Here is a 15,999-nt window from a genome sequence, read left to right as displayed (position 1 = left end):
AGCACCATTCAAAACATGTTATGAGCGATCTGGATGAACCCGAGGGAGAGGCCGAAAGGGCACTAACTGTGTGTGATACATAGAGGCAGCCACATAGGCTCTGTGCGTTTACGGTGCACGTTCACAACTGGTGGGGAGTTGAAAAAGGGGCTGCCATGGTTGAAGCCCACACCGGCAGTAAAGCACCTGGATTTGAGATGCATGCAAGAGTTGAAAGAGAGCTGGCGGGACTCGCACTGGAGCACGTTCAAAGCATGATTGCTATTTTTACACATAGTCTAAGATGAAAGTGGCACTGCTTTTGATTTACAAAAGAGGGGAAACATATGGAATATCCATGTTGAAGACATGGATATTAAAAAAAACCCAACCCATTTCATTTAAAGATTTTAAAAATCAAAGTATTCAAACATTATTATTATATTATTATGATTATTATTGTTGTTGTTATTATTGTTATTATTATTAGTATTATTAATAATAATGTGTGGTGGGAGTAATTGTCCTAGTAACAGCATCAATAGTATTAGAAGTAGTAGTATTAGCAGCAGTGCTATTATCATTGCTGCTGTTATTCCAATAATAAAACAATTACAATTTCTGTTTTACATTTTCTGTTTTTATGTCACGGTATTTTGACAGGGCTGTACTGAAAGTAAAGGGAAAAAAAAGCTCCAATAATAACACTGTAATGCTGGCTAAACTACTGATTTAAAACAATGTTGCACGGCTTAACTCCACTTTGTGTGTCTGTACCTGCGCAGCACCTGCGCTGCGCAACAACTAGAGCGCGCCGAAGCGTTTTCCGCCTCCATCACGCACGCTCTCTGGGATTTGTAGTTTTCATTGCTCCCCTTGTAGCACCTCCTGGAAGAATCTGAGGGGAAAAAAATATTTTACCCTGAAAATATTCACGGCCGGGGTCTTAAAGAGTCCATCTGGCACGCTGCTTAACATTTGCCTTTTCTAATAGAAGCGTAGCATGCGATATCTATTATTCGTATACTACAATAACCAACGTAGCCCCTAATGAAAGCGAGGCAGTGTAAACACAACTCCAGGAACATGAAAAGATCGGGTGACAGTGAGGGGGAGAAGAGAAGAAAGGTATTGATAGCGTTTTTCTCCGTTAGGTCTGGCAATTTCTAAGCCCTGTCGCTCATTGAATATCTTATGCTCCTAATGTGATGGTGCTGGCTGCATTTTGAAGGCTGCAAAGCCGCGAATGTCAACGCATACCTCACCTTGCCTGTTTCCTTTATTGTGTTTTCCATTTTTTCCCCCATTCTACCACAAGGAAGGATAACAGTGGCATTAAAACGCTATTTTGCTGCGTAAATAAACTGCTGATACGATGTAGCCTACAGAATTGCGTCTTGGTGACATCCCATATCAAATAGCAGTACGATATGGATTATAATCTGAAGGATATAGGCTATTTATGAGAAGATGGCAAAAGTCATCAGGTTAATTATAATTTGTTAAAGACAAAACAGTGTCAAATCTTCAATTGGGACCCCATTCTGCCGTGGAGGATGAGCTAACTGTTAAATTGTATAGTGTAAACAGGATAGCTCAGTGCAACTTTATAGTGAAGTTAGTGCCAGTGAAGAGAAACTCCGATGTGGCAGTCAGCCAGCAGTCCACAGCTGCTTAAGGCTCTGCTGTGCATATGGAAGATGATTGGGACTACGATTTACAGTAGAAAGAAGTACCAATAGCCTAATGTTGGGATTACAACTCTAAAATATAACTGGCTTTAAATTGTTACTAGCTGTAATACCAACTGAGGTACACTGGTATAAGTGAAATCCCCTAATGCCTGATTTTCTCACAACGTGGCCCTTTGGTGTGCAGTGATAACCTGTGAGGACCAGGTAGTGTGCGTGTTGCTGGACTGTGTTCTGTTCCGTGCTAACCTGGGCTTAGTCAGGCTTTCACATGCTGTATAACTGTGACTCTGGCTGTTTGTGGTTTATGGAGATACAAAGGGAAATGAAGGAAGGGACTCTGCTGTGCCCAAGGCATCCTCGGCTGCACTTGGCCTAGAGTCAGTCATCTCTCTCTCTCTCTCCGTGTGACTGTCTGTCCGTTTGTCTCCCTGTCTGTCTCTCTCCCTGTCTCTCCTCTTATCTCCTGACTTGGACGCCGTCTGCCGTGGCACATGTGTTTGGATCATGTTAGACAGCACTGAAACTATGTAGGACGTGGTTCCTCCTGTTTATGAAAGCAGCCATGGCGGCCAGATGAGCGGCTCAGAGAGAGAACTCATTCCAGCTGGCCCTCCGGCAGCCAGGCAGCACTGCACAGACCTAATGGCTTAGCTTCCCGTCCTTTTAGACAAATAAAAGCATGAACAAGAGGAATTATAATGGCAAAATGGCTGTATAACCGCAGAACAGCCAAATTCATGGAGCTACATTCATTCTGGTCAGTTGTTACAATGATGCAGTGGTTGTATAATGGCACAGTTATCCTGATAACTAATAACTGGGATATGATGGTTGGTCTTATGCAGTAACTGAGTGTGTTTGCAATTCTGCACAATGTGAGAGATGTGCTGTGATGAGTGTGCTGTCGTTTTGAGTTAGGGAATGCAAGCACCAACCGCTAAGAGCCAACCGAATACACAATCTCCTAGTCAATATAGCAGACTGACAGGTGGCATGCCATAGTCTAGTATATATTTTTTTCTTTTCAGTGAAATGGTGTGGGACCTAGGCCTAACTGCCAAGGCGAAATTAATCATATCCCATCCACACTCATCCACATTTATTTCATCTTGAAATGTTTACATAGCAACGCTCTTTTCATGTGACTTAGGGAACAGATCCATCAGACATTTTTTTTTCCCCAGACTGGGTTTTTCTTTTCCTTTGTTGTTTCAACTGGAAATACATGTTTTCACACCGCATGAAACATATGTATTTTTGTGCATTGCACTGGGTTCAGAAATAGCCACATTTTCATGGGTTTCCGGTGATCCCGTAGCAGCACTCGACTCGAATTGAAAACTTCTCATTGTGTTTAATCATAATCGTCATCACAGGACAAATTTCCACTCATGCCTTGGAAAGTGTGAAAACAACACTGACCCCGTCCCTTAACCCTATGTTCTAATACTGTCTTTGATGCGAGCTCGCCGCTTGGCCAGCGATGACAAGTATAAAGTGTTGTGTCGAAACAGGAAGTGCATGCGAGCTGCAGGCTAAGTAATGATCACACAGGGTCACCAGATGTTGTGAGGTCCTGAGCTCAGCCCAGCCCATCGCTCAGATCAGCCTCATTGGTTTGCTCTGGTTGTGGCAGCTAGTGCAAGCTGTTTAGGGTATTTAATTTCTGAACACTCATTAAAATGGTTTGTGTTTCCCTTGGCAATTCTGTTAAATTAACAACTAGCGAGGTAAAAGCTGATTATGTGGCCACACATCCAGACATGGTTAATCAATTCTCCCCCACAAAATGTTAGCTGGTGAATTAGTGTAAAGGTAACGATTTATGGCGACTAATGCCGACGTCCTGTCATGTCAGGCCCGGTGTTTTAGCAAGAGGGGGTGTCGGATTCAGCACATTCAGCAGCTTTGCGCTCCGCCGGCCATCTTTTTCTCCCTCTTAACCCACGCTACATGCTGCTTGCTCTATTAATGAGCCAATAATGGAGAAATAGTGTTAGGCGCTGACATAAAACATGGGTAGGGATACCTAAGGCAGGGCAGCACACAAGCTCCAACAGAGCTAGATTTACACCCGGGCTCCGGGTAGAACGGGAGAAAGGGGAACGCTCGGCATGGGGGCGCTCACGGCTTCATCAGACCCCCGCCGGTCGAGCCGTGGAAAAACCAGGGCTCAGAAAAATACGGCTGTGGCAGATAATGATACCATTACACTAATGGAGCCGGCAAATGAAGGAGAACCCAGACGCCCTGCTTTATTACCGGAGGGGGCCATTTCCTCGCTGCATTCCTAATGGCCTGAGCACCCAGTATTGATCAGACCATCATGCCGCTAATCCTCTACAGAATTACTTATCGCTGGCGAGGTGTCGATCCACCTCCTGCCCTGCTCTGGCCTTACCGCTGGGGGGGGCGCTGGAGGGTCCAGCAGGGACCCACCGGGCCGTTTATCCAGCCGTGATTTAGGGCCGAGAAGGGATGGCGTCCAGGAGGTCTTCAGCGGTGGGCTGGCCAGCTCAATGTGTTACCCCTTTTGTTTTGCTGTAACTAAGAGGCGTGGGTGAGAGGGTGGGGGGTAGAAGAAGGAGGCAAATGAACCCAACAGCTTTCATTTAATTAAGGAGCAGGCAATGATCTGGTTCCTCCCTCTTTATGGCCCCGTTGGCCGCTGTGGAGCAGGGGAAGCCATGAGGTTGGTTGTTGTCCTCAGTAATTGAGCTGTGCTGTAAATAAGAACAGGCAGCTCCTGTGCCATCAGCAGCAGCAGCAGCAGCATTTCCACCATGCGGGAGCCAGAGCTCTGGGCTGCCGATGGCCTGGTCTGATTACAGAGTGCTCTACATCTTTATCTCTACTCTCCGTAATGTCTGTTGAGCTACAGACTCCATTTACGCTCCACGTGGCTGAAGATTGAAGAGGACCACACGCAAATTTTTTTTTCTAACTAGCAGACCTCCCAATTCCAGTTCTGACCACTTCAGCTGGAATAGTGGCTTAGCTTTATGTGAAAATGGAAGAAAAAAAAAGAGATTTTATAAATTATGCATGCTATGCATTATTCGAACATGATTGAGAGTGATGTAGCCTAGGCCCATTATCATTACAAATGAATAGGAGGGTCAGGTAGCACAGAGCACTCTGCCCAGGGCTTGTGACCTGTCATATCCTTGGCCCCTTTACTGGGCCCCTGTGTGCATTAGCATCCTCAGGCCATTGGACGCGTGGCATCCTAGCATCAGCAGACCCCTCTAGTCACCTCTGGCCTTGGCTAATCAAAGAGTTTACCTTAAGGGGGGCATTTAGCCCTCTTCGTTAGGGCCACTCCTGTAGCCATAAAGATGTATTTATATATTTCCATCTGGAACGGCCTGTCGTGGCTAGGGAAACTAGCTATTGATCCGGATATTTAGTCATTTCTTTCTGCGTGCGCCATCAATATTGTGCAAACATTCGTCCACGCGAGGGTTGACCTCAGCCCCAGCCTCTGTTTTTCGCTCCCATTGGAGTTCAATGATATACTATTCTGAAAAGTAAAATCAATGAATGAATATGAAGTTTTGGTGTGTAATATAGTGCAGGCCCAAGGCCCCGGGTCTTTCATTGATCGGCTATGCGAGTGTTGGAGGGGGCTGATTAGTCTGCTGCTGAGCTTTTCCTCTACATGTCTTTACCTTGTCTTGGCTATTTGATCTTTGGCTCATATATCTGGACTGAGTTGTTTACAGATCAGCTTGGTTAGTCAAGCTGCTCTTTAACCTAATGCAGTCATCACACTTAGTCCATGATGCATTTATGTGCCTGCAGAGTTGTATGCAAGGATGTCATAGGGTAGCTCAACAGTATTGAGATGAAGCTGATCAGATGTGGTTAATGATTATAACATTATGATTATTATTATCTATTTTCATTGTAACTTTGATTCACTGATGAAATAGCCTACTTTGATCACAGAAACAGAAGAGCTTGCAAAAATAGGCTAAAACCTTTTTGCATACATAATCAACACTTAAGTAGAATAGATCCAGCACATGTATACCTGCATAAAGATGAAGTGTGGCTGCAATGATGCAGGGGAAAGAGAATTAGAGTGTTTTTTTTCTTTTTCTTTGGTGGAGTAAGAATGTTGTGTGGACCTACTTTGAGTTTTATGGGGTAAGAGATTCTCTCATTTGGAATAAATTAATTCCATTTGATGGCAATGCATTTGTTGCATTAAGGGTGATCAAGGGTAGGTCTTAGGCTTGGTCTTATAGGTGTCAGTGATGGAAGGATTTGGTTTGGTTGCCGTGTTTTTTTCTCCACTGTGTCTGTGACACAACCATTACAATGCATGTTGTGAAGTAATTCTTAAATTCATTCATAACATGTCCTATGACTTGTGACAGTTAAACATTCAGGAACCGTTTTGTGAAGATAAAATGACCCGCTAAGTTACTTATGCATGAGATGGTTCTCTTTTGTTAGTAGATGACGTCCTGTCAACGACCATGGTATGGTACTCTATGTGTCAGCCTCTCATGATAAATGTGAGAATCCGTGCATATCTCTCCCTCAGTTCCTATCCTCTTTTTTTTTTTTTATAGCAGTCTGCGTTAAATGTATGACATTTTAAAGGTGCATGATGTCTACATTTGGTTTGCATCTGGGAGGATATCAACTTTTACGGCCCAGCCTGCATTGTCTCGGGGCACATGGTTAAGATGGCCTGCCAGGGGCTCACATATGTGTTTAAGAGGACCTGTGATCTTACTAAACATTCAAATGGAAAACCAGAGATAGCCTTATGGTAGGCATTACAGCTTGGCCCGGTGGTGGGATGGAATGCCATAGTGAGTCATAACCGAGATAGTCATCTGCCATCCATGCATGGCCAGCCATAGTCTAAAAAGGGTCTTCATTTTTGGTGAAGGTTTTTAACAGAAGATGTAACTGCCATAGGTGATAAAGTCTTAACATGGCAATAGACCAAAGGCTTGGTGCTTAAAGTGGTATTTCACTTTGGTAGAATATTTAATTATTTATTTATTTATTTATTTTTTTTTTTTTTACCATATATACTTCATAAATGATCAAGCATCAACATCAGCTTTCTTACCTGGTAAAGTCACCTAAACTCAGTTCACACACCATGTTACCCACCTTCAAAGTATACCTGCATTATGTTAGGTTAAGTTAAGCAGTTAAGTAGTTTCATACTGATGTGAGTGACTTGAATTTTTTTTTCATGAAAATAGCACATAAAATTTGACTACTCTGAGAACATTTTTTTTTGTTTGTTTACTGCCACAGTTTAATGCTCTGGTTGTCAACTTTATGGTGAATTCATAGTTTAACCACCTTTTTTATTCCCTGCTGTGTGAGTGGATGGTATTCTAAAATACTCAGTTTTGTATTCTCCTATGGAAGCAGTTGCTAGCATTGTCCAAACAGCCCTTGACAGCTTGTGTGTCTGACAGCCCCTACCAAGCACCTCATATTAGTGTTGAGGCATTAGCTACTGATGTCAGCGTATTGCAAACAAGGCCGCGCTGTGGATCATGCAAACTGGCCGACCAGATCAGCCGTCAGATCCAATGAGATTACATTGAGTGTGACCTGCCCAAGCAGGGTTCATCTGTCATGCATGCGCCCCGTCACAAGAGAGACATAGAATAATCAATTCAATCAATAGGTGGTGGTGGCTCATTGGGCTGGTGCTGAATAAACATGGGAATGACCCTCTCACCTCAGACACAGAGGCTACAGCCTCCAGGGGGTTCATTAGCCACTCGAGGCTACGATCCGGGAGAGTCGTTATTTTCCATTTCTGTTTGTTTGGCATCCTGGTGGTGTGTGTGTGTGTGTGTGTGTGTGTGTGTGTGTGTGTGTGTGTGTATCTGTACATATGTGGGTTCGTGTATGTGTGTCTGTGGGTATGTGTGTGTGTGTGTGTGTGTATGTGCGCATGTGCACATGTGCTTATTTGTGTATAGGTGAGTGTGTGTATGCGTGAGGTATGATTTTGTGTGTGTGTATGGTTGTATGTGCACATATGCTGCCTTGTGTGTGTATACACTCATGAGTCCGTGCCGCCACGTGAATGCTGGAAGAAAATAACATCAAAAAAAGGTAGCTATTGAAATGTTCAATAAGCTTGTTTGATGGCAGTAGCACTATGGATACTGGAAGGAATTAGAATCATAGAAGTAATACTGAGTCAGACCTGAGTCATTGAGTATTGGCCTACCAAGCGGAAATGTCCATAATAATAGATGGTAGCCAAGAATACGTCATAGCCTCCCTAGCTGTAGCTAATTTTAGCTAGCTCCAATAAAATGAATTTCACTGTGCAAAGCCACCTGCACCGTTTAAATGGGGAAGAGGAATCTTGATGCTGTTTATTTGTGAATTTATTTTCCTTTGTAATGACTCACCTTTCCAATAAAGTGAAAGTGCCTACCGCTACGGTGTTGCCCAACATCTGGTTTCAATGGAAAGTCCAAAACCCTTCATTCACAAAAGCTGCGGGAGGCCGCGTTCACAAGACTCTGTAAATGGTAACTGTTAATTTGTACATCATAAGTTCTTTTCCATAAACGTGTGTAATGGAAGTGTGTGAAAATACCTGGCATGTAGCGTATTGCCCAGGGGCGGCTAAACGTGGGAAGTGCCCCTCTTAGCTAGAGCCAACTTTTAGCGTTGGTGTTAGCGTAGCCAGCTGGAGGTAGGCCTCACCTGCTAACCACCATTCACAAAATACCAGATAGTTTCTGCCTGTAAAAAAATAATGCTATGTTGTAACACGGTGCTGTATTGCTCTGTAGGTAGAGCATGACAGTAACGCTGTTAGCTTAGGGTTTCCATCTCCTGTGTAGCTCAGTGAGCATAGCACTAGCATTGCCAAGGTTATAGGTTTGTGTCCTGTGCTAAAAATGGCTGTGCTGGGGCTTCCTGGTGGCTCAGTTGTGATGTCCTGGATCCGAATCCAACCTGGGACCTCTCCCAGTCTTACCTGTCTCGCTTCATTGTAAGCTATTTAAGGCAAAAATACCAAAAATAAACAATCTTAAAAAATGCTTGCACTCAGCATCCACCAAATGACATTTGTAACTAGACCAACTTTCAATCTGAAGTACGTAGCCCAATTATCCTGGATTTACTTTCATATAGCTATTATTTATGTATCGCTCACCCCAGCATTTACTCTGCATCAACTCTTTGAGTAGTGTCTGTTCGCCTCAGGTAGCCTGTTCATGTCTCAGTGATTCTTCTTCTGAGCCCCGCTGTATTTTTCCTTCATCAGCCTAACTTTTCCTTGCATATGCGAGAGAGCCAACGACAGCTTGACTGGCATGCTGTCAGACAGGCGATGCCTTTCCTACGGTGGAGCATCGGCACTGTGTTTTTTGAGGGCTCGTGTGTGTGTGTGTGTGTGTGTGTGTGGGTAGAAAAAGTGGGGGTGTTGTCAGGACGCGGCCGGCACACTTTGCATGTTCTTCTCGAGACAGGTGCTCCTGGGCGAGCACTGGTGCATGACAGTTGCCTTTCATCGCTGTCTTCTCTACGCTTAACCCCTGACCGGCCCTCCCTCCTCTTCCTCCTCATCCTCCTCTCCTCTCTCCTCCCTCCCTCCCTCTTTCCTCCACGTCTGGCCCCTTCTCACGGCGCTTCCCTCGGCCGTTCTGAGTGACGGACTTCGAAGGCGGGTGGGCGGGTTGCGCGTTGTATGCGGTGGTGTGGTGCGGCAGAGGCTTGTCACAAGCCCAACACTGTCAGGGCACGGAAACCCAGCCGTCCAGACTAACCCACACACACACACACTTAGACACACACACACACACACACACACACCACAACCTTTTGTTCAACAGTCCGTAATTCCATCCACCGGCGCTGTCAACCACATGATCAAACGTGCATAAAGAAAGGAGCCCCCCGGCTGAATCCCCTCTTCTCTCCTCCCATCATAATATAGGCAGATTTCCCTTCCTCTGCCTGTTCCTTCAGCTCTGTTTATTCAGATGAGCCTGACTAGGGGGCAGCGGGTCACATCCACTTGCCTGGCTAAAACGCTCCTGAATTGAGTGTTGTCTCCAGTGAGATGGAGAGAGAAAAAGGGGGAGGAGGGGTGAGGGAGGGCTGGCGAGCGGTCATGTCAGGGCTGTTTTGGGGGCTGTTTGTGTGTGTGTGTGTGTGTGTGTGATGGCAGGGCTAGGGGTTAGGGAGTTTGAGGGTTCAGTTGTCAGCCCCTGTGTCATGCGCGCCCTGGCCCTGTTATGTAGAGGGCATCCACTGTCATTTGTTGCAGGACTGCTTGAAGTGAAGTGAGTCACGCAAGCATAAAAAGCAGTCAGCATACTTTGAGCTCTCAGGTGCCTTGAAATAGTCGGCACTCATTAAAAAGTACAAACTCATGCTTGGCCGGAATGAATCCCCAATTAATTTGATGCACCAAAGTTTGTGATTTACCGTTTTCGGGTTTGGGTTTTTTCAGAGATATTTTTCCGTGTTGGCCTCTAATTCTCCATCGCTACGTTTATTCAAGATGGAGTCTGAGCAAACTGTTTTATGTTGTTTTTGTTTTATTCTTTGTGCTTTATCATGTTAAGTGAAGTAGGGGGATTAAAGTCATGCTTGAAGCCAACTTTAGGGAAGACATGCAGTAGGTAAGCTTATGGTTTTCACACAACAGTCCTATAGTTCTTAAGTTTTTTGAAGTTTATCCTGGTGTGTGTGTGTTTGTTTGTCTGTGTTTGTATGCATGCGTTTCATCTGACATACATCTCCCACACTCTTTACACTACGGAGAAACAGTAATGGTTAAGTCTCCTTAAACTTGTTGTCGGAGTGTCAGCGAAGACGTGAGCACGCCGCGCACCATGAGCTTAATCCAACAACAGCCCATCTGCCACACCGTACATCCACTATCTGTGAGCGAGTGGACCCCTTCCTCGCAGCCATTGTCATATATAGGGGGCATTGTCACACATGAGATGGACTCATGTAAATGCGGTGACAGGCTAGTGTCTCGGCTGACTGACAGCACAGAGGGATTGGGCTAATCTGAGTGACTGATTCGAGGCGCACGGCGGCTCGGCTGTCCCCATAACTCCCGAGAAATAGACAGCTTCAGCGGAGTTATCTGTGTTTGTAAGTCCTTCTGCTGCGCTGGGATGACAATAGGGATTAGTGCCAAGGTTCTTTAAACTGTTTTTTTATTTTTTTTTTATTTTATTTTTGGGAGGGGGGGAGGGAGGGGAGGGGGGGCCCTTATCGGCGTCTCGGCAGGATGCTGCCGCAGCCAGTTTTCCTTGACTGTCAATTAAAGAGGGGATCATTAACTTCAAGGGTATAAATGTTCTAACACTGGTATTACGTTGGGAAGCTAAGTCGCTGACAGATGTTCCAACTTTAATTCTCCACTTGTTTTTTTTGTCCTTTAATTAATTTATGTATCGCTATTCGGGTTTAAAATATTTTTTCCCCCCCCCGTCTGCTCTTTGTTAGGCTGTAATCTCGGTTACCATGGTAGTCGCAAAGACGATTGGGCCTTGTCACTCGCCTGTGTTTCTTAGGAGGTTCAATCGGCTAATGTATTCAATATCGACTGAACTGAAAGGTAAACAGTATCTAATGGCGCGTGTGTTCCTGCGCTGCCTCCACGCAGCCTGGAGGCGCCGGGCGGGAGGGAGGGAGGGAGGAGAGCGGCGTGTCTGTCTCCCATTCCCCAGGCTTTCCAACAGGAGGACCCAACTATTTAGCGACGCGCTTGAAGGAAACAAAAGGAGCGGCGCTTGTATCGGTGTACGCGTGTGGTTTTCTGGGGGGTAAACAATAAAAACTAGCGTACTACTTTGGGGTTTCGGCGGGCCGCGCGGTACGCCGAGTGATGTCGGCGGTTGTGAAGCGCGAGTGTGAAGACTGCGGTGAGATTTCCCGAGCGTGGAAGTATCACAGGCCGAGAGCCGACTGCCAACGGGACGACTCCTGTGTGCGGTGTATGGGTATAGCCGCATAGTCGGAGAAAGACAAGAGAGAGGAGGCGAGAAGAGAAGGAGAGTGGGAGAGAGATAGGAGACGGAGACCGCTAATGGGCACAACTCTCTTCATCCCCCCACCCCCACCCCCCCCCCACCGCCATCACCACCACCCTGTTCTCTCATGACAGCTCTTTCCCTTTGTTCTCCCCCTCGGCCCACTCTCTGCCGGGGATTCATGACAAGTTTTCGCGGGCTGATCAAACGCGGCGGTGACACCTGATTAGGATATAGCGCGTGTTTACAGTCGCGCATGGCGAGGACCCCCCCCCCCCACCCCCCACCCCTCCCCTAGACAACAAGGGAGACTTCACCTTGACTAATTAAATTTGCACCTGCAATGCCAGCTGTGACAGCCACTGGAGGGCTGCATTTATTTATGTCACTCCATACATACTTCCTGTGACGTTCATGGAGGCCGACTGCACTCCAGCTTCCTCTGTATACCCGCTGTGTGTGTTTTTCCAATAGCTGTTTTTTATTGTGTTTGTGTGTGCCGTGACGTTTGCGGGGCGGATTATTCCTCCAGCATGGAGGCTGGCGATGGCTCCTGCAGTTGCGGTGCAGCTCCAGGGGGCAGTGTTGAGCAGCAGTGAGGGAGACAGGTGGACAGTGCAAGCAAAACACCAAATGTCTGACTGATGACTGACAAGATATTATTTGGTAAATGTATTAAATTATTAAATGCGCCAGACGCACACAGCTTATTGGGAGAATTGGTCCCGAATGCTCCCCTGATATGACGATTTTTTTTCGATATGGCTTCCAAATAAATTCCTGGCAATTTTGGCTTGAACTTTACTCTCTATTATGATGATAGAAACCACAAGATCAAATTTGGACTCACTTAGGCTAAGGTAAAGCGAGTGCCACACCTTGCCATACCCAATTGACGCCCATGACCGGGGTGTTTGGTTTAGGTGGAAGATATGAAGGCTTGTTGATCAAGATGATTTAGGTTTAGTGTTAAAGGTTATTTCAGTAGTGGATGGAGGCTAAAGCAAATTATTACTACTAGTTATTATTATTATTAGTTCAGTCTTGTCTCATTATTTTAAGGGTTTCGAAAACATTGTGTGTGTGTGTGTGTGTGTGTGTGTAAGCATGCGTTTATGTGCATAGCTGCTCTTGCACATGCCTCTGCCTCTCTGAGCATGCATGTGTGTGTATCTATCTAAATCAGTGTTGGGAGTGTAAAGGCCATAGCCGGAGTGAGCAGGACATCAGTCACCCAGTAGCAAGAGACAGGGCCACGTAATTTGTGGCTCTCCCTTTTCTCTCTCTTTCTCTCCACAACCCCCCAACCCCCCCTCTTACACCCCCCCCCCCCCCCCCCCCACCCAACCCTGCCACCCCAGCCTCAAATTGACCAGGCTCGACTGCTGGTCATGCTGTATTACATGGGTTAGATGAAGTAATTATTTCTAGGCCACTGACTACAAGCAAGATTAATAGTTTTTGAAACGGCCATAATGGAGGGCTGACCCGCCGTGACATAAGCATTATTTCAAGCTCACCTCCACTCTCATCTCTCTCACCTCTGGGCACGGGTAGAGTGTGATTTATACCTGGGCTAATGAGGGGAGGGGACCTAGGAACCCGGGGCCACCAGCCTCACCAGCCCAGCGTCGCAGGCCTGCGAGCTCGCTGAGGCTGCCGGCTCCCCCAAACAGTGGGGTCACTCAGGGGAAGTTGACATTATTGATTGAGTTTTGAAAAGAGATATAGAATAATTTAAAACCGCATCATTTTTGAATATCATTGTTATGCTGTATGTAGAAATTGGACTTGAATGGTTTAGTTGAGTTGTTTGGAAAGGGTTGATGCTCGCTGAGATGTCCTAGGAAGAAAAGACCAACATGGTGATGGTATTGAATCTCTCTTTTGGGTTGATTGTAATTAAACTGAGTTCCAGACAGGACCAGCTCCTCCCAGGCTTGGGGCCTTCTGTCCTGGGCTTCTCTCTGAGCCAGCCCCCCCCCCCCCCCCCCCCTCCCCTGTCCTCTGGAGCCTGCAGGACCAGAGAAGCTGGAGAGCTGTCACTAGGTGGCACTTGGACATCATGTTATCTGCTGCTCCCCCACCCCACCACCACCACCACCACCACCCTCTTCCCCACCACCACCACCCTCTTCCCCTCCCTCCCCTCTGTGCTAAGTACACCTCAGATGTCAGGGTGTTTTATTTTTATTGGATGAGGCCAGTGTGTAATGCATTCACCTCCGTTCCTGCCAGCTGTTAAATGCCCCAGAACATGGTCTGGCCAGGCTCCGCCCCGTTAACCCCTCTGATTGGCTGTAATAATTAGCAGAAGTGAACAGTAACTATGGCGCCTAGCGTGGGGCTGGGACAGCTTGCGACTCCCTGGTATGTACGTGACAGAATCCTCTCTCCAGCCTGGGCTAAGTGACTTGGGTCTGGCCCAACCTGGGCCGCATCCGTCCCGACTGTGTGTGTTTTTTTTTTAGCTTTAATATTAACCCTCCACTTAAACACATGCATGCAGTGTGCCACCAGCAATTACATTTTCAAATGGCTGGGTTTGTAAACCTCCAGGATGTTAATCTGTCACCATTCAAGCTACTGGGAAGAGTGTAAAGAGGATTAAGCTATTCAATTCCTGGTAGAATATTTGCCTTTGTTCAGAATGAGTGAAGGAAAAATAAATAAAGAAATGAGGTAGCTTCTCAAGCAAGACAAGTGCCTTCTGCTATACTTTAGGATTTGGCTAATGCCATTATAGAAAACTTATCTGCTTTGGGATTCCAGGAAGACAGCCCGGCGGTCATGTAAACAGCCACAAATGATATCCGGTCCTTAATTCAATATTAATCAGAGGTCAGATCATAATGCCAGATTATCTGGGTCAGAGACTACATGAGATAAAATTAGACCTGTCCTAGATGTTTAGTCCACATCTGTTTTGTACCATATGTTTTTCTAATGGTTTAGGTGATTGTAAGCATTCAAACTAGTGCCTCTGTGCCTTGCTGATAATACCATATGCAAAAATAGGTTCACTAAATAGGGAAGGACAGATAATTCAAGAAGTTTCCAAGCTGTCCATTGGAAAAAAAGAGTGACACTAACTCTTACTTTGATAGCAAAAAATGAACTAACAATTTATATATTACATTTTCATGGATTGTAGACAACTGACTGACAAAATTGTAACAATGTTACAGACAGGATCCTCTTTATTTTAAATGTTGAATGATGATCTTCAGGTATTTTTTTCCAAAATGGCTGTATTGATGTGTTATGTATGGATGTGACATGCAGTTGAACTCCGCTGAATTGTAACTGATGGCAAAATAGCCTTGGACTTTTTTGTCAGGCAACATACTGTAGCTTATGTTTGGCATAGGACTATAATATACCACATGATAATTGTCACAGCTGTCAGCCAATCCCGCGTTCTACCCTTGTCTTAGCCCCTCATTTACCCTTGACTCCCAACCCCTCGGGTTGGATTGCAAATCATCTTTATCCCAGATGAAGGACCAGACACGGTAATGTCGGAAGACGATCTAATATGGAACCTAAAGGACACAGAGCCGGGAAATCGTCGTCATTTGAAGAGGTTGCTTGTCACATGATGGGTTTGATCAGCCCGTGCCGCGGTACACAGAGCCGGGTCTTTGCACTGTCTAACAGTGGTACTGGATTAGAGACACAAGCCACTTCTACTGTGATCAGTCACTCACACATGCAGACACACGGCGGGGCTGAAATCCTCCTCGCGCACTTCATCCACATCATCTGCAGGCTTCTTCGTCAAGCCTACTGTATGGAAATGAGGAGCACAGCATGTGACAAACAGCGTTTATTCTTGCTACAGGGTTTTTTTTTGCACTGCAACAGTTAGGCTATTTTTGATGCTATTTCCTCTAACTTTGTCGATCAATACTTACCAATGATGGTATATCCTTGCTGCAGTAATACAGGTACTTTCTTAAAGTGAAGTACCTCAGTGTGAAGGTCTAGCCTTCCTGCCTGACTGCTACTGATCTGTGTCATGTTGAGACAATGGCAGTGTGTGAGCAGTCTGGCTCTGCGCCCCTCAGACACTGTGTCTGGCTAAGTGTTATTGAATTGTTTATTGTCACAGATCTCAAATCCTTCACTTTGGGAACAAAATGACCAGGTGCGACCATCATACACCCACTCATCCATTCATCCATCCATCCATCCATCCATCCATCCATCCAGCTGCTCTGCCCTGAGCGATGTGTTGGTCCACTGGGCCCTGAGGAGCGTGACGCCAGCCTCCGGAGCTGGGGATTTTTAACGCTCCACCTGCTTATCGA

At 45.9% G+C, this 15,999-nt stretch overlaps 1 protein-coding gene across 1 annotated transcript in view; it reads left to right on the top strand.

Moving 5' to 3' along the window:
• The first annotated feature begins 1,029 nt into the window (after positions 1 to 1,029).
• Positions 1,030 to 15,999, top strand: part of fto (FTO alpha-ketoglutarate dependent dioxygenase) — a 124,634-nt gene continuing 109,664 nt past the window's right edge. Inside the window, exon 1 of the mRNA XM_078285181.1 lies at positions 1,030 to 1,107. Within this exon, the coding sequence (XP_078141307.1) occupies positions 1,030 to 1,107 (78 nt within the window). The remainder of the gene's footprint in view (positions 1,108 to 15,999) is intronic.

This window comes from Centroberyx gerrardi, chromosome 1, assembly GCF_048128805.1.
Source record: "Centroberyx gerrardi isolate f3 chromosome 1, fCenGer3.hap1.cur.20231027, whole genome shotgun sequence".
Lineage (NCBI taxonomy): Eukaryota > Metazoa > Chordata > Actinopteri > Beryciformes > Berycidae > Centroberyx > Centroberyx gerrardi.
This window is presented reverse-complemented; position numbering and strand designations above follow the sequence as displayed.